This window comes from Eulemur rufifrons, chromosome 4 (genome assembly GCF_041146395.1).
Source record: "Eulemur rufifrons isolate Redbay chromosome 4, OSU_ERuf_1, whole genome shotgun sequence".
Lineage (NCBI taxonomy): Eukaryota > Metazoa > Chordata > Mammalia > Primates > Lemuridae > Eulemur > Eulemur rufifrons.
Window position 1 is genome coordinate 67709049 of NC_090986.1, and position 22269 is coordinate 67731317.

The following is a 22269-nucleotide window of genomic DNA, read 5'->3' on the forward strand; positions in this document are numbered from 1 at the left end:
AATTGGAGAGAAAACATTCAACATCAGCACAGGTATAGGACACCAATAAGCTGGGGCCCCTGGAAAGAAACTAAACATTATAAGAAATAGTGGAGGAAATTGTATTTTAACAAAGTGTTGATCTAGGAGTTATGCATTAAAGACTTACAGTAAAAGATAATTGCTTCTTAGCTTTAAGCTACTGAAAGTTTTTATATCTTATTCATTTTCATATCTTTCCTATGGGAAGCCATGACCAGCCTTCCCATGGCTAGCACCTGAATGGCTCTAAGTGTGAAATTTATAGCACCTGTGACACAAGCACAGCTAAAAGGAGGCCTGTACTCATACAAAGATTTCATAGGTAGGGGACAGCATGAATTACAGGCTCCAGATAAAGAGCCAGCCCTGAGCAATATGACCTATTGTGACTTCAATGACTTGTGTGACGTAGTGACTTTTCTGAAATGAGGTAGCTTGAACCCCAACTCTGCATACGTGATGGCAAAACTGTGCTGAGGCCATGGAGCATAAAAGACTATGGAGCCAGACTGACTGTGGCTCAAAATCCTAGTTCCACCACTCTCTGTGTGACCTTAGGCATGTTACTTAACCTCTCTGTGCCACAGTTTTCTCATCAGCAAATGTACATAATAATAGTACTACTTCACAGTGCTGTTGTGAGGAGTAAGCGAGTTAATTTGTGTAAAGCACTTAGGACAGCACCTGGAACATAGTAATTTATAAGTATTTGATGTTATTATCATTTTATTGTTATTATAATTATTATTACCACCACTACATAGTCTTCCCTGATGCCGTGTTACGTTATAAGGATAAAGAATCATCATTAACTAGGATATTGGAGAAAGAGCATGTCTAATATCCTCCTGTCTATGGAGAGTCTTCAAATTAACTAGCTTTATCTTTATCTTCTATAAAGCCCTAATTTGTCAGAAAAGTTAGTCTCCCAAATGACCTATATGTGGGCAATCTCTTGCCCTTGCCGCTATAACGAGAGTAGTGAGGAAGTCTCTCATTTAGTGGTAATTGTTTTCTTCTCTTCTTTTCATGTTGCTTGTGTTCCCAAGGGCATTTGCATGTCCTTGCTCATTTATTCCAGAAATCTTTATTTAGTGTTTAATATTTAAATACTCTGTGCCAGGCACTTCCCCACTTTTATGGAGCTCACCATCATGTAAAGAGACAGATAGCAAACAAATAAATAGAACAAGAAAATAATCTCACATAGTGGCAAATGCTAAAGGAGAAAACAAATTGGGGAAATGCACTGTGGAGTGACTCGGGCAGGGTGAGGACAACCAATTTAGGTCGAGTGGTCAGGAAGGGGCTCACTGAGAAGTCATTTATTTATTTTTTCCCTTTCTATTGATATATAACTTACATATTTATGGGGTATATGTGAGTATTATACGCATAGAATATGTAATGATCAAGTCAGGGTATTTAGGGTACCTGTTACCCTGAGTGTGCATCATTTTGATGTGTTGGTATCATTTCAAGTCCTCTCCTCTAGCTACTTTGAAATATACATAATATTGTAACTAAGTCCAGTCGTCCTAGTCTACTGTCTAACATTAGAGCTTATTTCTTCTATCTAACTGATGTTTATACCCCTAACCAATCTCAAGGAGAGAGCATTTAAATTGATGCTAAATAAGAAGAAAGAACCAACCAAGGGAATATCAGTGGAGAGAGTGTTCCTGGCAGTGGGAACAGCAAGTCCTAAGGCCTTTATGGGGTGACCAGCTCACCAGGTTGAAGGGCCGGAAAGTAGCCAAGGCAGCTCCAACGTAGTAAGAAAGAGTGAGGGATAGGAGAGGAGGAAGGAGAGGCAGGCAGGCCCATGTCACAGAGAGCCTGTAACCAAGGTAAGGAGTTTGGATGGTATTCAAAGTGCGATGGTGGGGTCTCTGAGGGTTTTAAGCTGGGGAGCACGTAGGTAAGGGTGGAAGTTGTGAGGGTAGGGGGGAAGGTCTTGTGGTAATTCAGGCACGAGTCCTAATGTCTTGGAAAACAGAGATGGCAGTGGAGAAAGAGAGAGGCAGGCAGATTTGGTCATAAAATATAGTTCGGAGGTAGAATTAGTATGGATTATTCAGTAGGATTATTAAGATGCTAGTGAGCGTTTTGCAAAGCTAGGATGATGGAAAGGATGACTCCTAAGTTTTGAGCCGATGGTAGTGCCATTTACTGGGAGAAGGAGTGCAACCTGGGGCGAGGGAGTGCCACCCAGAACTCTACCATGGCTTTGTAAGGTTAGGGGTGCCTGTTAGAGACATCCAAGTTGAGAGGCCTAGTGGGTAGCTAGATATTTAAGTTGTTTATTATCTACTAAGACAATGCACAGCCCTTGGGGTGGAGGTTTTGTGTGTTTTCTATTTCTTACCTCCTGTTTATATTCCTACCTCCCACGTATAAGTAATATGAGAGTTCATATAATTTTCATATGTATCTCAAAGCTCTTTTGGGGGTAAAATTTTTATTTCTTTTTTTATTTGTATAAATTTTTGGGGTACTAGCATAATTTTGTTATATGCATAGATTGCATAGGGATGAAGTCAGGGCTTTTTGGGTATCCATCACTCAAATAATGTTTGTTGTACCCGTTAAGTAATTTCTCATCAACCAGCCCCTTCCCACCCAATCACCCTTCCAAGACTCAGTTGTTCTATCATCCCACACCTGACATCCATGTGTACATTATTTAGCTCCCACTTATATGTGAGAACATGCAGTATTTGTCTTTCTGTATCTGACTTGTTTTGCTTAAGATAATGGCCTCTGGTTCCATCCATGTTGCTGCAAAAGACATGATTTCATTCTTTTATGGCTGAATAGTATTCCATTGTGTACACTTACCACATTCCCTTTATCCGTTCATTCTTAATGGATGCTTAGGTTGATTCCATATCTTTGCTATTGGGAATAGTGCTGCAATAAACATGGGGATGCAGGAGTTCTTTTATATAATGATTTCTTTTTTTTTTTTTTTTTGAGACAGAGTCTCACTCTGTTGCCCAGGCTAGAGTGAGTGCTGTGGCGTCAGCCTAGCTCACAGCAACCTCAGACTCCTGAGCTCAAGGGACCCTCCTGTCTCAGCCTCCCGAGTAGCTGGGACTACAGGCATGCGCCACCATGCCCGGCTAATTTTTTTTCTATATATATATTTTTTTAGCTGTCCATATAATTTCTTTCTATTTTTAGTAGAGATGGGGTCTCGCTCTTGCTCAGGCTGGTCTCGAACTCCTGAGCTCAAACGATCCGCCCACCTCGGCCTCCCAGAGTGCTAGGATTACAGGCGTGAGCCACCGCACCCAGCCATAATGATTTCTTTATATAATGATTTCTTTGGGTAGATGCCTAGTAGTGGGATTGCTGGGAGTTCTATTTTGAGTTCCTTAAAAAATCTCTATACTGTTTTTCATAGAGGTTGTACTAATCTACATTTCCATCAACAGTGTATTAGCATTCCCTTTTCTCCACATCCCAACCAACATCTGTTATTTTTTGTCCTTTTAGTAATAGCCATTCTTACTGATGTAAAAAGATGTCTCATTGTGGTTTTAATTTGCATTTCTCTAATGAGTGGTGATGGTGAGCATTTTTTCATATGCCTGTTGGCTATTTGTGTCTTCTTTTGAAAAATGTCCATTTATGTCCTTTGCCCACTTTTAATGGGATTATTTGTTTTTTTGATGTTTTTGTTGTTGAGTTCCTTGTACATTCTGGATATTAATCCCCTGTTGGATGCATAGTTTGTAAATATTTTCTCTCATTCTGCAGGTTGTCTTTTTAGTCTTTTAATTATTTTGTTTGCCATGCAGAAGCTTTTTAGTTTAATTAAGTCCCATTTGTCTATTTTTGTTTTTGTTCCCTGTGCTCTTGAGGTCTTAGTCATGAATTCTTTGTCTAGCCCAATGTCCAGAAGAGTTTTCCCTAGGTTTTCTTCTAGTATTTTTATAGTTTCAGGTCTTACATTGACGTCTGTAATCCATCCTGAGTTGATTTTTGTGTGTGGGGAGAAATAGGGGTCCAGTGTCATTCTTCTGCATACGGTAATCCAATTTTTCCAGCACCAAAGCTCTTTACAGGGAAAAAATGAATCCTTAAAACCCAAAAAAGTATTCGCTATAAAATGAAAGCAATGAAAAAGCTAACTAAACACTCTGATGTAGTTAAAAGACCTCTAGACAGGGTTCATGAAATCAAGGTTCTAACCAAAAAGTGAGGCAGAAAGGAAAACAAATCAGGCCTATGTTTGAATCCTAGCTCATTCATTTATTAATGATAAGGCCTAGAATAAGTTATAGAATATCTTAAGCCTCAGTTTTCTTCATCTGTAAAATGGGAATAATAATTCCTGCTTCATCAGTTCCTTGTGAGGATGAAATTTGCTGACATCTGTGAAGACGCAGTGTTTGACACATTGTGGACACCTGGGAATATGAGGGTTTCTTTTTTTCCTACTATTACCTATCAGTGTAAACTTGCACAAGCATTTAATCTCTCTACTTTGTTTTGTCAACTATAAAAGGAAGCCGCTTCACTAGATGATCACTAAGCTCTATTCCAGCCCTTCAAAAAAAAAAATCTATAAATTATCCTCTTGATAACAACCAGATAAACTTCTTGAGTAAAGTGACTCTTAAACCCGAAGTTTTAAAACTATCTGCAAACTAAGGGCATACTTAGGCAGGGGAAGATGGGGCATTCCAAAGCAGAAATTAGACCACAGAAATGTCTCAAAAAAAATTCTCCCTCCAAATCATTCATGTTTCAGGATGCATACAACTTTGCAGAAGATGAAGTAAATGAAATTTCATTGAGTAGCGGCGGTTGGTATTGCTAGCTGCAAATACAGTCTGAGAGAAATCAAAACCGAAATCCGAAACATGAGATTTGGAAGGGAAAAATATCTAAACTATATCACTGTGTGACAACAATTATTATCTGAGTCCAAGGGGCATGTATCTGAAACCCAAGCTGAGAAAGACCCTGCCTAATCTCAGGTTTTTGGACCCAAAACAAAATGTTATTTAAGCCACGTGGCAGGAATAGTGTAAGTTTATCAGGACAGGGACAGGGACAGTGACCCCAAGAGCAAGACAAAGGTGAGAAGCCCATCAGGGATGAGAATAAAGAAGAACCCAAAAGAAACTTTGTAAAGCTCTAAACGTGGGCCAAGCTAATTAAATAATGAAAATTTTGTCTGGCCTACAGATATGCTTTGTTTGGCTTGCACAATGTGTTTTTTTTTTATTATTTTATTGAACTTGATTGCCCTCAGACACTATCCAGTTTACCAAGTACCGTTCTCCCTACCATCTGATACTCGACCACATAACTCAATTATATTACTACACTGGCCCCGTAAGCATTTGAGTTCATGGCTATTGGTATGTGGTTTATATTTTCAGATCGACTCATTTTTAAGTATTAAACACTTTGAACATATGCTGACTGCAGAGATCACAGAAAAAGACAGGGAATCGCAGGAAAAAGGAGTAAGAAGAGGGCAGAAATTCTAGCAGCACCAGCTTTGGAAGACACCCCCTCCCCACCTCAATTAGAGCAGCTACAAATCATGCCAGAGGTCAAGTGAAATGGGTGTCTGACGTATTCCTGGCTGCCAGTCTCTTTCAACTAACCCTTCAACGTTTGGGGAAATTCCCAAGAGTCAGAGCTCAAACTCTCACCCTTCCTTACAGCTAAGACACTGGCTTGTAGCCAAGGTTCCACCAAATAGCAGCACACTGACAAAACTGCGATTCGGAAAAGAGTGAATAAGCAAACAGGATAAGCACGCTGCCCCTGTTTTTGCCATCCTGGCTGGGGCATCAGGTTTCCAAGGGTTGCATGACTGAGTCTCTGGAACAGAAGTGACACTGGTGGCACCATGGTAGGTCCTTGTGTTGTTCTCTCTAAAGCTCAGTGGGCAAGGAAAACAGCGGTTTCCCCATCTGACCGTTTCATCTGCATGCAGTTTGACTCTTGGGATTTTAGGCTATAGCCCTGCCCTCTCAAGAATTCTTTGAAGTACTCAGTATCATTTCATTAAACTCAATTTTTGTAAATCCACCAGGATCAGCTTCTATTGCTTAAAACCAAAGAACCTTGACTGATAAAACAAACAATGGCAGGCCCATCTTGGAGAGCCCGTCATGGGGCTGCCTTGGGAGAGAGAGCCATTCACTCTACCCCCTGCACTCCAAGACCTGCAAAAGAAGCCCTGGATTTCATAAGACCACTCTGTTCCCACAGAGGGAGCACACAGTGGAAAGCTCTCTCTTGTCCTTGTTCTGTAAATCCTAGTGTGTACTTTTAGGGCAATATCACATTTAACACCCATCATTCAGCACTCTTGGAGCTTTGACTTCATTGTCACCATCCACAGAAGAGGTCACTCAGTTTTCACTGAGGAGTCCACTGTCAGCCATTCTGGAAGACATTCTTGTTCTGCAAGGCCTATCTTAGATGATGAACGGGTTCCACATTAACACAGACCTATGCACAAAAGTGGCAAGCAGTGCACAGATTTTTAAACTAAAATATAAGGATGATAGCAAACTAGTTTTTGTTTCGGTTTAGAGTGGTTGGGGGTTGCAGCTACAGCAGGGATTAGACAGAACGAAGAATTCTGAGCAGTAAGGACAGCTGTAGAACATTCTTCTCTATAATTGCCAGCTGTTAATACTATATTTAGTTCTAAGGGTACAGAAATTCTCATTTATATTCCTCATGGTAATCCTTTAAAGGGGATACTATTAAATTGTCTTCATTTTACAGGAGAAGAGACTCAGAGAGATTAAGCAGCTTGCCTAAAGTCATAGGGGATCCAAACTCGGGTTTTCTTACTCCAAGCTAATGGCTTTTCCCTCCTATGTCAGTGGCTTTCAAAGTGTATTCTGCAGGTCCCTGGGGATCCCTGAGATCCTTTCAGGAAGCTCAGGGAGTCAACGCTATTTTCAAAATACAGTCTTGGGTCGCTTAATGGTGGGGATACATTCTGAGAAATGCATCGTTAGGTGATTTTGTTGTTGTGTGAACTCACACAAACCTAGATGGTACAGCCCACTACATACCTAGGCTATATAGCCTATTGCTCCTAGACTACAAACCTATACAGGATGTGTAAATACTTACCACTTGTAACACAATGGTAAGTATTTATGTATCTATACAGACATAGAAAATGTACAATAAAAACACAGTATTATAATTTTATGCAACCACGGTCATATATGGTCTGTAGTTGACCAAAATGTCGTTATGTGGTGCATGACTGTGACATATCTTACTTTCCTTTCCCCTTCTCATCCTTTTATGAGGATGGAAAGGAATTTTCCAGAGGATACGTGGTGTGTCATATCACAACAGACTGAAGCGGAAGCAGATATGTGAATCCAGCTGCCTTCCATTAAGCCAGACATTAATGATATTTTCAATCATAAATCAGTGCCATTTTGTTTTTGTTCTGGAAAATATAGTCATTTTTTATAAAACTGTACTACGTATGTTAATATGTGATGGGTTTATTACTACTATTTTTGAATGAATTGATAAACAATTATTTTTAAATGTTCTGTTTTAATTTCTAATACAATAAATATGGACAGATACAACCCACAGAAACAAAAACTCTTTGTAGTCCTCAATAATTTTTGAATGTGTAAAGGAGTCCTGATACCAAAATATTTTAGTACTTCTATCCTATGTTATATCACCCTTGGAAAAAAAAAATCCAAGCTAAGTACAGATTTACTTTGAATGCATTATTTTTTAACAATTCGCTGCCAGTGATAAGCCCAGCTTTTCTGCTTCCATCTTTGTATTCTCTGCCTCCCTAGTCTTTTTGGGGGTGATGAGTTAGTGAATGGCAGTAAAAGGTCTTGGATTGTTAAGTAACTGATTATGGACTCAACCACCTTCTTCCTCTCCAATTCCTACAGTACCTAGTTCCGTGTAGGCTGAATTAATTTTGATTGATGGGTGAATAGCCACGCTGATTGCCATCACAGACAGAGGACCTGCTGGATGCCTCTGATAAGTGATAAGCAATGTGAGTGCATGCCAAACGGCAGGCCTCAGCCCACAAGGCGAGGCCCACCACAGCCTGTGACACAGAGACCACTCCTGCTCCTGCCCTTTGTTCCTGACCCCGTTCAGATTCAATTCACCCACAGCTCCAGCTCAGCTCCCACCCCTTCCCCAGAGACACTAACCCACAATGGGCATCGCACTATGACATAATGTAGAAGTATTTATCCATGTCATCTAGTTTGCCTGTTGATCCATCTCGTTCTGTCCTGCACTGCTGCCTTACTAAATCATGTGTGTGTATTCTGTTTTTCCTATAAGATCTTAGGCTTCATGAGGCTCCTCAAAGGTCTCTTGTATTACCTATGGAGTCACACCTAGTTCTAAGCAAATTATAATTCCTTTCATCTAAGTAAATCTTAAAACTTTAGAAAATAATTCAGATTCCTTATGTCACCGTTATTTCACCAAAACTCTGCATATAAATTAGGGGAGGCCTCTCTTTATAGCATCTACACTTCACAGGTAGAAGCTTTAAAGGTAAACAGCCTGAGGTCGCCCAGCTAGTGATTAACAGTCAGGAGATAAACTTAGTGTCTTATGATTCTAAATTCCGTACTTCCCCCACTATCTCATGCTCTACTTTCCTAACACATACTTGTTTAATTTACCTGAAAAGAAGCTTTGAGAAAAATAAAAAATAAAAGGTCTAGATCCAGGTTAGGAGTCAGAACAGACAGGAACAAACCCTGGTCTCCTGATTCTCATTTGGCACCACGTTCTACAGCGATCTCTTCCCTTGTGATTTTAGCTGTTGAGGTGCTCAGCTCCTATATGTGGCTCTCTCAGAAGAATATACAAATTATGTATCCCGTAAATGTCCATTTTCCTTTTTTCTGCCCTATGTGGCTAATTGGCAGCCTCATTACTGTTTTCCCAACACAAATGAAAAGAGTCATTATGAAATTATTTAGTAATTTCAAGCTGTGTCCATAAAATGTATTATAATTTCCAAACTTCTTTTTTATCTCCTTCTCATTTGTTTACCCATCAATCCCACGAGCATTTTCTAAGCCCCTAATATAAACAGAACCACATTCCCTGCTGCAGTGCCCAAAAATAAACAAAAGAAAAGATATCCCTGCTATTCATGAGATTATCATCTCATGAGTGTAATGACATTTCTGGAGAAAATTTCTAAGGTATTGGAAGTGTGAGCTAGCACAGTATAAATTATTTATGAAGGTGATGAAGGAATATAGAGCAAGGAAAAGAGCTCTTATTATAGAAAGAAATAATTTTGGGAAGGCGTTATACAAGGGATGTACCTTGAGATGTCTTGAAAAAAAATGTAGGATATGGTTTGAAAACATAATCTCCATCTGTATCTTCCCAAACCACCCCCAAATAATGATACTATTAAAATTAAAAGTGTCCTTTATTTTATTTATTTATTTATTTATTTACTGGAGAGAGAGTCTCACTCTCTCACCCAGGCTGGAGTGCAGTGGCACCATAACAGCTCACTGCAGCCTCCAATTCTGAGGCTCAAGTGATCCTCCTGCCTCAGCCTCCCCAGTAGCTGGGACTACAGGCACGTGCCACCATGCTCAGCTAATTTTTTTCATTTCTTGTAGAGACACAGTCTCACTGTGTTGCTCAGGCTGGTCTTGAACTCCTGCCCTCAAGCGATCCCCCTCAGCTTCCCAACTGTGCTAGGAATACAGGCATGAGCCACCACACCCAGCCAAAACAGTGTGCTTTCTATGCATATGTAGCCATGAGGCAGGCTACCTCACTCCCACACGCCCACCAGCTGCCACGCTAAGCCCCTGCTACATAGAAATCCTGGAGTCCCCGCCAGGTGGTAGAGCATTTCAGGGAAGAAGAAGGCATCAAAACTGGTCCAGAGCAAAAATGAGAAGCAAGTCTCTGTGCCTTTCGGTAATTGTTTCCATCACCCCTTCCCACGTGGTCCTCCAGGCTTTTAGGAACGAGCCAGCATGCCACAGCCCCCACATCCCTCTCAGACCTGCATCCTGAGCTATCCCCTATGTCTTCCTTCCTATAACAGCTTTCCCATCCAAGGCCCATGCACTCAGGAGTCTTCCCCGCTGTGCATCTCTGTGCTGCTGCAACTTGAACTTGGGTCAACCTCCCAAAGTATTATAGGTACACAAAATGGGACCTCTCACTCTAACAGTGGGACATTGCAGTACAGTTGTCCACCCTTATCCCCAGTGAATACATTCCAAGACCCCCAGTGGATGCCAGAAACCACTAGTAGTACCAGACCCTATATACACTATGCTTTTTCCTACACACACACACCTACAATAAAGTTTAATTTATAAATTAGGCATAATAAGAGATTAATAACAATATCTCATGATAAAATAGAACAATTATAGCAATATGCCAGCATTACTACTCTCGCACTTTGGAGCCATTCGTAAGCAAGATAAGGTTTCTTGAACCCAAGCACTGTGATCCCGCGACAGTCAGTGTGCTAACCCAGAAGGCTACTAAGTGACTCACAAGCAGGGAGCCCCTACCGAGTGGACACACTGGGCCAAGGAAGGTTCACATCCAGGGGTGGGACAGGGAGGGTCTGGGTAAGATTTCATCATGCTATTCAGATCAGTGTGCAATTTAAAACTTACAAACTGTTTATTTCTGGAATTTTCCATAGAATATTTTTGGACCACAGTTGACTGTGGATAACTGAAACTTTGGAAGGTGAAACCAAGGATAAGGGGGGGACTACTTTACACCAAGAAAGCCGTTGAGAGGAGACACATGTGAGAGGAGGCAGGTCTCCAATCTCACCATGAGACTAGCTGAAAAACAAAGCTGTGTGTAATATCCTGAATAGTTCAAGACATAAAGAGGGAGGAGAGAGAGAGAGAGAGAGAGAGAGAAAACACTACATCACTATGTTAAAAATTGATAAAGTTGAATAATTATATTAAGACCAAATTAGAAAAGCCTTATGGTGAGCTGAGTAGGTAATAATTGCTCAAGCTCAAGAACTGAAAGCTCTTCATAGTGTAATCTGACAAATGTGGTGTTTTAGGAGGCTGTGTATAAGACAGGAGGAAGAACAGACTACCTGTACTACCTGTGGGCCAGGATTATGTGAGCGCCTGCTGCAACCTACCTTTCCAGCCATCTAGACTGTTCCTCCCCACACTTTCCAGACCAGAATCTCTGAAATGAGACATGTCACATGTAAGACTCATTCTCCAAGCTTTCCGATATAAATCACTCCAAAATCTGTCCCCTTGATACAAATGGGAGAAAGTATTTAATATTTTTAAGATGAGGTTGAATAATGTGGGGCAGAGAAGAATTTTTCCCTAAATAAATCTTTGCTCATGAGCATGTTGCTAAATCTGTCACCTGGAAAAGAACACTTGTTTTTGATATATAACAAAAACATCCACTCATTAAAAAAGAAAGAGGTGACAAATGACAAGCTGAATTAAAGAGTTTTATTATTAATATTATTTTATTGGCAAATCATAATTGTTTACATTTATGGGGTACAATGTGGTGTTTTGGTATACAATGTGGAATGATTAAATCAAGCTAATTAACATATCCATCACCCAAAGTTGCTTTATGGTGATTCCAACAACAAAACAAGGCTGTGATAATTTATTCAAATTCGATCATATGGTTCAGATTCAAATTGGGTTTTGTATGATAACATATTGTCAGGCGAAAACAATGGTGGATGAAAGTAAATTTGCTCTGGGACAAGAGAGACATAGATGGGCTTCCAAGTGTTGCAGCGATGACTGCCAAGTCACATCTATAAGTCAGAATTCAATCCCTTTACCTTTCCATGTAAGATCTTCATATTAAAAGCACAACCTCTGGGCTACGAAACAGAAAGGAAAAGGAATGAGAGCCAGAAGAGCCAGAGACGGCTCTACCAAGAATGTACGATGAGGGCAGTTAGGGCCACCGGCTGCGGCAGTGCACAGCTGCTTAGACTCCAGGGATCACTAGGGTGTCTTTTGTATGTGGGGCCTGGGCATTTATATTTTTTAAAGTACTAGCACAAGAACCTCTGGGAATGAGGCCCAGGCAGTGAAATTTTGAAAGTTTCCCCAGGTGATTCTAATGTGTAGCAAAGTTGAAAATCACTGCTATAGTATTTGAAAGAAAATAAGTGTTGATTATAAGGATTTTATTTTTGAAAATATTTGGCCTCAAAGTATAATGTCTCACATGAGGAAATCTTGACTTTGAGATTAAAGAATAACAAAAGAAAGAAAAAAATCAAGGAACAGAGAATCACTGGGGAGTGGTACGTGTGTGTATGTTCCACACATGCAACATCAATGTAAATCAGACGTTATTAACCACACTGGGAGCTGGAACTTTTTTGATATTCTGATAAAAGTTCTATCTTTCTCCAAGGAAATATACATACATGCAAATTTTGTGCATTTTAGGACTACCTTAGACTTCTTCAAACCAAGGTTAAAAGCTCAGACGTAGTCATAGACTTTTATAACTACCATAAAAACAAATAAGCGGTTTTTTAAAATCAACCATAAGAATTAAGAAACCGAAGTAGGAGTCTTGATTTTGCCCCTATATTTCTGTGTGTTTCTAAATAAACTACTTAATCTTGCCAGGCCCCAGTTTTCATATCTGTAAAGTGAAATCTGCCCCATCACACAGTGTGGGTGATGTTTTTATACGTTTGTAAAACATCAGTTTAGAGTGAATGAATATACATGAAAATATCTTGAAAGGTTGCAATTTATTATTAGAGCTATTCAGAATTAATATAAGAAGCAGAAACATACAACTTCTTGGGTAACTGACATTTCTGCCTAGCTCTCAGTTTTATGTATATCAGCCTTATCAATAGGACCATAGATTATAAGGAATTTAGCAACTCTGTATGAGAAGGACAGTGAGTCCCAGCGACAGTTGCCCTGTGTCTTCAACCCTACTTTCCCTACAATATGAGGAGTATCCTGCAATGTTTACTTGTGATGCTTTCTGTCAAACTGCTAGTAAATCCATTCTTATAACTTGAAAATATCAGCATGCATTAAAATGCTACAAAAAGGTAGCAGTTTTAGGGTAAGAGAAACCTGTGAATACAAATTCTTTCTTTTTCACAAGAGCCCTGAAATATTTGTTTCTGTCCTACTCCACCCGAGGCCCCTACGAACTCCCACTGCCCTGTTCCCTGCAAGATGACTGCTACCTAGAAAGGTAGCCTTCTTGTTTCCCAGGAAAAGTACAAGGTCTCCAAAAGTCTAGGATTAGGCATAAAGCCCATCTGTCATGGCCAGTGGTTCTAAGTTAAGGTTATTCATCCTAACTTTGGTAAGATGTTAACTAGAGGTGCAAATTTTATGTGCAGAGAGTAAGCAGAGCTATGATAGAGAAAAGACACCAACCAACACCTTTCTGTGCTTAGGTGTCAAGGTTTCCTTTTCATTTCATTGTCTGCATTTTAATGGAAAGAATAAAAATATGCATAGAGGATCCAATACTGATATTGAATTTTGATTGCTGTTTTCCACTCCTTAGAAAATATATTAAACAAAATGCAGAGTCACGTAGTTCAAGCTATTGTCTGTTTTGTTCATAAAGGAAAATGCTTTATATGCAGAAATTTCAGGTGAGAGGAGATGTCAGGTCTCCAAAAGCAGCTATTATCAAACAAAGCAGCCAGAGAATTAATGCCCTGGAGATGGCTGTGACCATAATCTTGTATATCAGCCTGTGTCTTTATTTCTCTTGGTGGGAGTACACACTTTTGAACTGCCTATTGTACCCACAAAGCTTATCTCAGTGTTCTAGTTCTGTGACATGAAATTTCTCTCCTTCTTTATAGAATATTGCTTTAACTTTCTGGTTATTCTTTCTACAAACCCTTACTGACCACTTATTATGAGTGAGGCCCTGAAAAAGAATGGCATGTGAAGTATTTAGGATATTTTTGTTATATGTAAAAAGGAATGGGCCATTTAAAGACCTTATCAGCTTGATTCTCCCCCTCCAAATCAAGGTGGCCCTTCCAGACACAGGACAACCCTGCCTGTAATCTCTTACCATGTCCTCTTTTAGAAAGGCTTTTTGTCCCAGGCAGTTAAGAGGGGGAATCTCTATTTTAGCAAGAATGGCTCCATCACCCCTTCCCTCTCTGGCTGCAGAAATTGGGTCATTCTGGAGGGGTGTGTGTGTGTGTGTGTGTGTGCGCGCGCGTGTGTGTTTTCTCCCTAACCAAGGACACTATTCCAAATGATTGAAGAATATGGCATTAATTGAGAATTGCCACTTATATACATTACCAAGTCAAAAATAAAGCAAAATGCTCTCAAAATAGTAACTTCCTTTGTATTAACCAAGAAAATAAACATCTAAGAGTTTAATAACAAAATCATACGCCTTTTCTGGACAGTTATTTTGTTTATGTATATTGTGACAGTAATGGCTATAATTCATCACATTAGAAAAGTGTATACTATTTAATCAAGTAGAACAAAATGATGTTGATGTATTTAATCTGAATAATTCTGCAGAGAAAGCTACTCTCCTGTTATCTATTCATTGGTAGAACGTCACTCCGGACTAGGCACTGTCCTCGGGGCTCTGCGTATTTGATCCATTTTATCCTCACCACATCCATGCAGGCATGTTGGTGCCAGCCTCAGATTATAGATGAAGAACTGAAGACCAGAGGGGTGAAGTAGCCAATCCAGGACCCCAGAACCACAGCTAGGACTCAGATCCAGAGCTGTCTCAAGTGGATGTCAAAAGCATCCTATCTAATGAGTGAGCAACTACACTAACAAGACCTTGTAGATGAGTATAGGAAATATCTTTCACAGATCTATGTTCAAACATAGGAAGAAAAAGCACTCTTCTTAGAAACCATGTCTTAACTTTTGTGATCAAGAGTTTACTGAAGGACAAGCAAAACTGGTGGGTATCCAGGGCCTCAGAGGATGTTCCCCCTGGAGCCACAGCTCGTTCGTTTCTTCTTGGCTCCCGGAATGTTACCAACAGCGGGTCAGGGACAGAGAGGGATGGAGGAAATGAAAAGTCATTAGCCACAATGTGTCCTTAAGAACAGCTCTGATGTCATTTATCTCCACCTTCCAAGAATCCTGGGTGACCTGGCATAGGCAAGTGACACATATTGTCGAGTAAGCCTGTGAAGATAATGGCAAATGTCACTAAGAAAGATTTATGTTAAACATTACATCAGCTCCAGCTAATGTTCCTTCCTTGCCACGATGGCCAGGGTGAGGTGACGTGAGGTTAGGGCAGTCATGTCTGAGGTTGGAGGGAGCTGAATTCTGTTCTGAGTATGCAGAAGTTAGCTTATAGATCATCAAGAAAACTTTTCCCAGATGGATGGCAGGAGTCAAGCACTGGCCGCCCACTCTGGAAGAAACCAGTGTTCTTGGCTGGCTCAGACCACATATTAGACCCTAAAGAGTAGGGAGAAGCAGCCCCCAACGAACTCTGTTGTGCGGCTCTGAGCGAGCTGAAAATATGCACGAGAGTTAAAAGGAAACCTTTCTTTCTGACTCCTTCTCCTGGGGTGTCCCTGTGGTGTCTCCCCTTTAATAAAAGAAGTAACCTTAAACTAAGTTATTCAGAGTATTTAATTCATGGTTTTTCTCCTTTCACATCACCTTGATTCTTCCTTTATGGCAGAGAGAACAAGCCGTGTCCTAACTGCCTTGGCCTGGCCAGTCCCAGGCCTGTAGAAGATGACACCCCAACCTTCCCAGGCTCGTGGAGGGTGAAACTGCACACCATGGCCCGGTGAATCTCTCTTTAGTAAGGTCCTATCGTCATGGGGAGAAAGTAGCATGATTAGAGGCCAAATATTACCTTTACTCATTTCTGCTCCCTCCTCTGCCTAAATCCTGGGCCTGAGGGAGCTTTACAGAGCCCCAAAATCTTAGTGACAGAGAGGTGGACTGTAGCCCCGTGTGCCCAGGTATTATCTCCCTGTGTACCTAACTCATATTTGTCAAGAAAAGAAAAGTTTATGGATGCCTTGTTTTTTGTAATCCGCCCTTATGCTTATGAATGCTCTACTGCTAAAAAAAAAAAAAAAAAAAAAAAAAAAAAAGAATACCTTTATGCGATACTTGGAAATCTGAACACTGACTTGCTATTTAATATTAAGGAAATATTAAATTTCTATTTAGGAGTGAGAATGGTATTACAATAATATTAGATTTTTCTAAGAGCACATAGCTTTTAGATCTGTATAATAAAATACTTACAGATCGAATGATATGACGTCTGGGGTTTGCTTCCAAATGACATGGGAGGGACAGCAGCCAGCGGGACCAGGGTGAAACAAGATTGGTCTTGAGCTGATAATTGTTGAAGCTGGGTGATAGCTTCACTGTGCTGGGGGTGGTTTTATGTTCTTTTGGGTTTTATGTGTATTTTTTCCATAATGAAAGCTTTTTAAAAAAGAATCAAAATGGATTACTTTAAATTAATATTAGAAAATCATATTTTTCAAAAATACTTTAAGATATGTGCAATTTGTATGATTTAATGTTAAATGGAATAGGAAGATCTAAAACTGCACATAAAGTAGTGCACATGCATATATATTTTATATATACATGTAAATGGAAGAAGAAACTATACAAATATAAATTACGGTTGCTCCCGGCTGGTGAGAATACATATGATTTTTCTTTATTCAATTGTTACATTTTTGTATTTTCCAAATTTCCTAGAGAAAATATACCGTGTTTATAGCTTTATAAAGTTGTTTTTCTATATAACCAATGCTCATGATATAATGTTAGATGAAAAAAAACTCTTATAGAACTGGATATGAAATAGAACCCCAATTCTGTTTTAAAATGTGTGCATGTGATGTGTGTGTTTATCCAGGATGAACAGCATCGAGCTATTAGTGATAGTCATCTCTGGTTGGTAGCATTATTGGGCATTTTCATTATTGTTTCTTTGTCTCTGGGTCTGTTTTCTTCATTAATAAGTATAATGTTATAATTAGAAAAATATGACATGGAAATTTCAAGCTAGATTTATTATAGTTCTTTATAAGTAAAGCACTATCTATATAGGGCAACATAAAGTATAAGGAACTATATAACATATACTTATAAAATAGATAAGGAAGTTCTAAGGAATTTTAAATTCTCAATGAAAGTATGTCAAGCCTTTAAACAATGTTGATATAAAATTCTTTGAACAGCCACCATTGTGTTCTTGACTTCATGTACTCAATTCCTTAATAATCATGTTTCATTTTCTGTCCACTCCAGGTATCTCCATGCCAATACCAGTCTTTGGGCTCCAGGATGATTCCAAGGTCTTTAAGGAGGGGAGTTGCTTACTCGCCGATGACAACTTTGTGCTGATCGGCTCTTTCGTGTCATTTTTCATTCCCTTAACCATCATGGTGATCACCTACTTTCTAACGATCAAGTCACTCCAGAAAGAAGCTACTTTGTGTGTGAGTGATGTTGGCACACGGGCCAAATTAGCTTCTTTCAGCTTCCTCCCTCAGAGTTCCCTGTCTTCGGAAAAGCTCTTCCAGAGGTCGATCCACAGGGAGCCAGGGTCCTACGCAGGCAGGAGGACTATGCAGTCCATCAGCAATGAGCAAAAAGCATGCAAGGTGCTGGGCATCGTCTTCTTTCTGTTTGTGGTGATGTGGTGTCCCTTCTTCATCACGAACATAATGGCCGTCATCTGCAAAGAGTCCTGCAACGAGGATGTCATCGGAGCCTTGCTTAATGTGTTCGTTTGGATCGGTTACCTCTCCTCAGCGGTCAACCCACTAGTCTACACACTGTTCAATAAGACCTATAGGTCGGCCTTTTCACGGTATATTCAGTGTCAGTACAAGGAAAACAAAAAACCATTGCAGTTAATTTTAGTGAACACTATACCGGCTTTGGCCTACAAGTCTAGTCAACTCCAAATGGGGCAAAAAAAGAATTCAAAGAAAGATGCGAAGACAGCAGACGATGACTGCTCTATGGTTGCTCTAGGAAAGCAACATGCAGAAGATGCCTCGACAGACAATATCAACACAGCGAACGAAAAGGTTAGCTGCGTGTGATAGGCTAGTTGCCATGGCAACTGTGGAGGGCGCACAGAGTGAGTTTTCACCTATCTGGAAAAAAATAAAATAAAATAAGAAGAATGGAAAAAATTAGGCCAGTCTAGTGGAACCAACAATAATGTCTATATGCCTCATTTTATTCTGTCAATGAAAAGCAGGGTTAAATGCCACAAAATGTGCACTTTGAAAATGTTCTGCCAGCATTTCAGCTGTGAGCTTTATGGTAATTATTTTTAACATTGTAAATGATATGTCTTTAAAATGATTAGCTTTTATTGTGTAATGATGAGGCCCTAAATAAATCTCAATTAATTTCTATTTTCAAATGGAAACTTTGCCTTGCTACTGTGTTGCTAATTGACAGCATGGGATTGAGTGGGTTACCTATTGCTGTACATAAAAATAGCTATAAACAGTAAAAAATTTGTTGCATATAATGGGCTTTAAAATAAAGAATTCTCTTCAAAACACACCATGATATATATTTTGAAAGAAAAACAAGACACTAAGGACAGTGCTATAAAATCTGTATTGCTAAGATAATTAAATGAAATACTTGACCATATTTTTCATTGCTGCTTTTCCATAGATGTCATTTTGAAATATTCACAAGGTTGCTGGCCTTTGCTGTATTTCAAGTTAATTCTCAGAAGTGAAAAAGATTTTAAATGTTATTGAATAACTATTGCTGCTTTCTCTTCTACTTCTTGTGCTGTACTCTGAATTTCCAATGTGGTCTTGTTTAATATTTGTTCTTCTTGGTAAACTATCAAAAGGATAATTTAACATTACCAAGTACATTTCTTGAGATTGCTTCTCTAAAAGAATACCTTAGAGGTATTTGGTAACTCGCTGTGAAATGACTGCATCATGCATGCGCTCCTCTGAGCAGTAAACAATGTGTGTTGAGGTAGCTGTCAGGATTGAGGATGAACTCAGGTTTCTGGCTATTGATGGTAATAGAGTCTCAGGACATCTCTGTAAAAAGCAGGTGTCTTTCCTATTGACACCATCATGTAAATTGATGCTTTCAGATCAGTCAACCTATATTATTTATTAAAACTGTGTGGCTTGGATCCACAATCATCTATTGAGTGTATACTTATGTGTGAAGCAATTTTCTAGGTATGAGGGGTATAAAAATACTTAAAAGAAAATCCTTGCCTCTGAAGAAAAGGACTAAACAGAAATGGTCTTGTCAAAAAATATAAACAGACTTATTTTGAGAATAAGTTCAATTTATTTCCCTCTTACCTGGTTCAGAAACAGGTTTTTTCCAACTCTGAGAATAGTTTTCTCAGTAAGTCTCCCTGATTGGTTACCAATGAATGCCAACTAAACAAAGGAGTGGGGGGGCGGGGCGGTGGGAATCACTTGAGGTGAAACATTGCAATTAATTTGGAAATATGCACCTCGATCTGGACCCAATTAATGACTACCAAAGTTTTAAGCAAAATTAATTTTTGTTCCATTTCTCTAAACACTCACTCATTTTAGTACTACTCCCTGACACTGGACTCCCTAATTTAAAAAAAAAAGCAGATAATATTTTGTGAAAACAGTTGCTCAAGAGAGAAAGAGATTAGCAGTAATTAGTCCACCTTGACATTGTAGTACTCAAGGTTAAATTACACATAGTTATTGGAATCGATGTTAAATATATGATTACAACGCTGAAGCATTTCTACTAAATGAGAAATCGTTTTTGCCCTAAGCCTTTGGAAGAAACTACAGATTTGAAAACTAAACAACGTGAGAAGTGCCGTTGTGTGATTTGGAAATGTGTTGGGAAATGCAGAAAATCCTAATTACGTCTTGATAGATACATTGAAAGATGGTTCACCATTTCAAAGCTAGAATTTATAATATGCAAGGCTGCCTTTGAACTGAACCACTCTTTAATGATTATACCATATTAACTGAAGAAAATATACATGTTAAAAAGTCTCTGCTCTAATGTATTTTGCCTTAGTTTATAACTCTGCACATTTCATTATATGTTAGAGAAAAGATTACAGGTTCTACCCCCTTATACTCAATCTTGATCAGAATGGACATTAATACTGCCTGACAGATGTCTTTTGACTACATATATATTACAAGTGTGTATGTGTTTTTTTCTTCCGTAAGTATTCAAGTCTATACTGTATAGACAAACGTGTATCTGTATATATGTACAGACATGTTCCCATGCACTTTATTCAGTATTTATATATTTATATGGAGGAAAAGCAAGTCAATTAAAACAATCAGTATATACACATGTGTGCATGTTTGTATCACGTTGATTTAAATGTGAATTCATGTTCTGATATTCCTATGACCTTCCATTGTTGTCAAAGCAGATTAAAGTGTAACAAAAATATCAGCTTTTTAAATAAACTGTAAGTTGATCTAATTTTGTGGAAAGACTTTAACACAATTCTATGAGGGTGGTGAAAACAATGGTCCATGCATATACTTTAATGATCCTAAATAAAGGGTACCTTTGGGTCCTTTGTTTAGTCTGGGGATTTTTCAGACTACTATGGCTTTAAATACACTCCCCAGCCGGGGGAAACACAGTCCCCGAATGATTTACGGATCCGTGATTAAAGGATTCACTCCTAGTCAATGCTATTAAAATAGAGTAACAAACCTAACGCAACTTTAAGTTGAATGATAGATTCTTCTATATTTCAAGAAAGGAATTGGATACCCTACTTAGAGAAAATTCAGTTTAAAGTGTACTTCATCTACTTGGCTACAGCGCCATCTCACGGTCATTTTTTAAAGTGCTACCGTAGCTCAATTGAACTGTTACTGTAACGGCTTTTAGCAAAGGGTGCTTTTCCCATTTGTGCATCAGTGAAACATATTTATAAAGTGTTAAATTATTTTGTGCCATATGTAACAAATCCAGTGAAGGTTATTTTATGTACTGATTTTAATCAAGTTGATTCTAAAAGATTTTAAGAAAGAATGAATAACTGTAAATAAAGTATACTCAAAATTGAATGCAGTTTTATATGAGTCCATGGCTGTGTCTACTAAAGGGAATTGCCCCAAACCTTCCAGGTCATCAGGATGGGAACTCTAGGTGTCATCCTGACATTTTGAGAACAAAACCTGTGCGTCTGGAACTCAGCTAGGTCACAGAGGTAGAACCCACCTGGTTGAATTAGCTTTATGGTGATGATCCAGTTTCCAGTCATCTGCAGTAGACAAATGCTCCATGTTTGATTGCTGTCTGGTTCCACAAGGCCTAGGAACATAGAGAACCACTGCTGTGCCCTAAGACATGTGCACAGGTTCATGTGGCTACATGCATACAGGTGTACCCCAAGACATGCACACAGGTGTGCATATACACACATGCATTAACAGATGCACACATATACACTCTTTCACAGGAGATAGTGTCAGGAATTAAAGGAAACCAAGGATGCTGGTGTCCTTTAATAAACTAGAAATTTGCCCTGATTCATCATTTCACTTTTAAGTGTAGGAAAAGCATATGAAATGGGGATAGTAGATATCTTTTCTAGGTGGTCATAGCTCCATGTATTGAGTACCTGCCATGTGCCAGGCATTAAATTGGTTGCTTTGCCTGTCTTGTCTAATGAAATTTGCACAACAACCCTACAAGGTAGGATTATTCCCCTTTTTTCACAGATGAAGAAACGGATTCAGAGCAGTTAGTAACATGTCCAAAGTCACACAGTTGGCAAGAAAAGTAGTACGTTCAAGCCTGGGTCATCTGCCTCCAAACCATAAGATCTTTCCCCAACCTTACGCAGCACAGGGAAAAATCAGAACTTGGGAGTTTCCATATTAGCTTCCCCACCCACTGGTTATGTGAGTTTGAACCAGTCACTTAACGACCCTGTGCCTTAATTTCATTATCTCTAAAATGGAGCTACTAGTACCTGTCCTGGCTAACCTGCAGAGTAGCTGGGAGATCATGGCTATGGCTGTGCTTGATAACCTGTAAAACACTATGTAAATGCTATAAATGTGCTGTTATTAAAAAAGAAAGGAAATATTAAAGCCTCTATAAATTATTAGCCATCAGAGCACATTCTAGACAAAATTGTGGTATAGGCAGTATTACTATTCAGCAGCTTCTGCCA

At 39.2% G+C, this 22269-nt stretch overlaps 1 protein-coding gene across 2 annotated transcripts in view; it reads left to right on the forward strand.

The window, feature by feature from the left end:
- Positions 1-18154, forward strand: part of HTR2A (5-hydroxytryptamine receptor 2A) — a 57604-nt gene extending 39450 nt beyond the window's left edge. For both annotated transcript variants that reach the window (XM_069467299.1, XM_069467298.1), the window contains exon 3: positions 17352-18154. In XM_069467299.1, the coding sequence (XP_069323400.1) occupies positions 17352-18154 (803 nt within the window). The remainder of the gene's footprint in view (positions 1-17351) is intronic.
- Positions 18155-22269: the final 4115 nt, after the last annotated feature.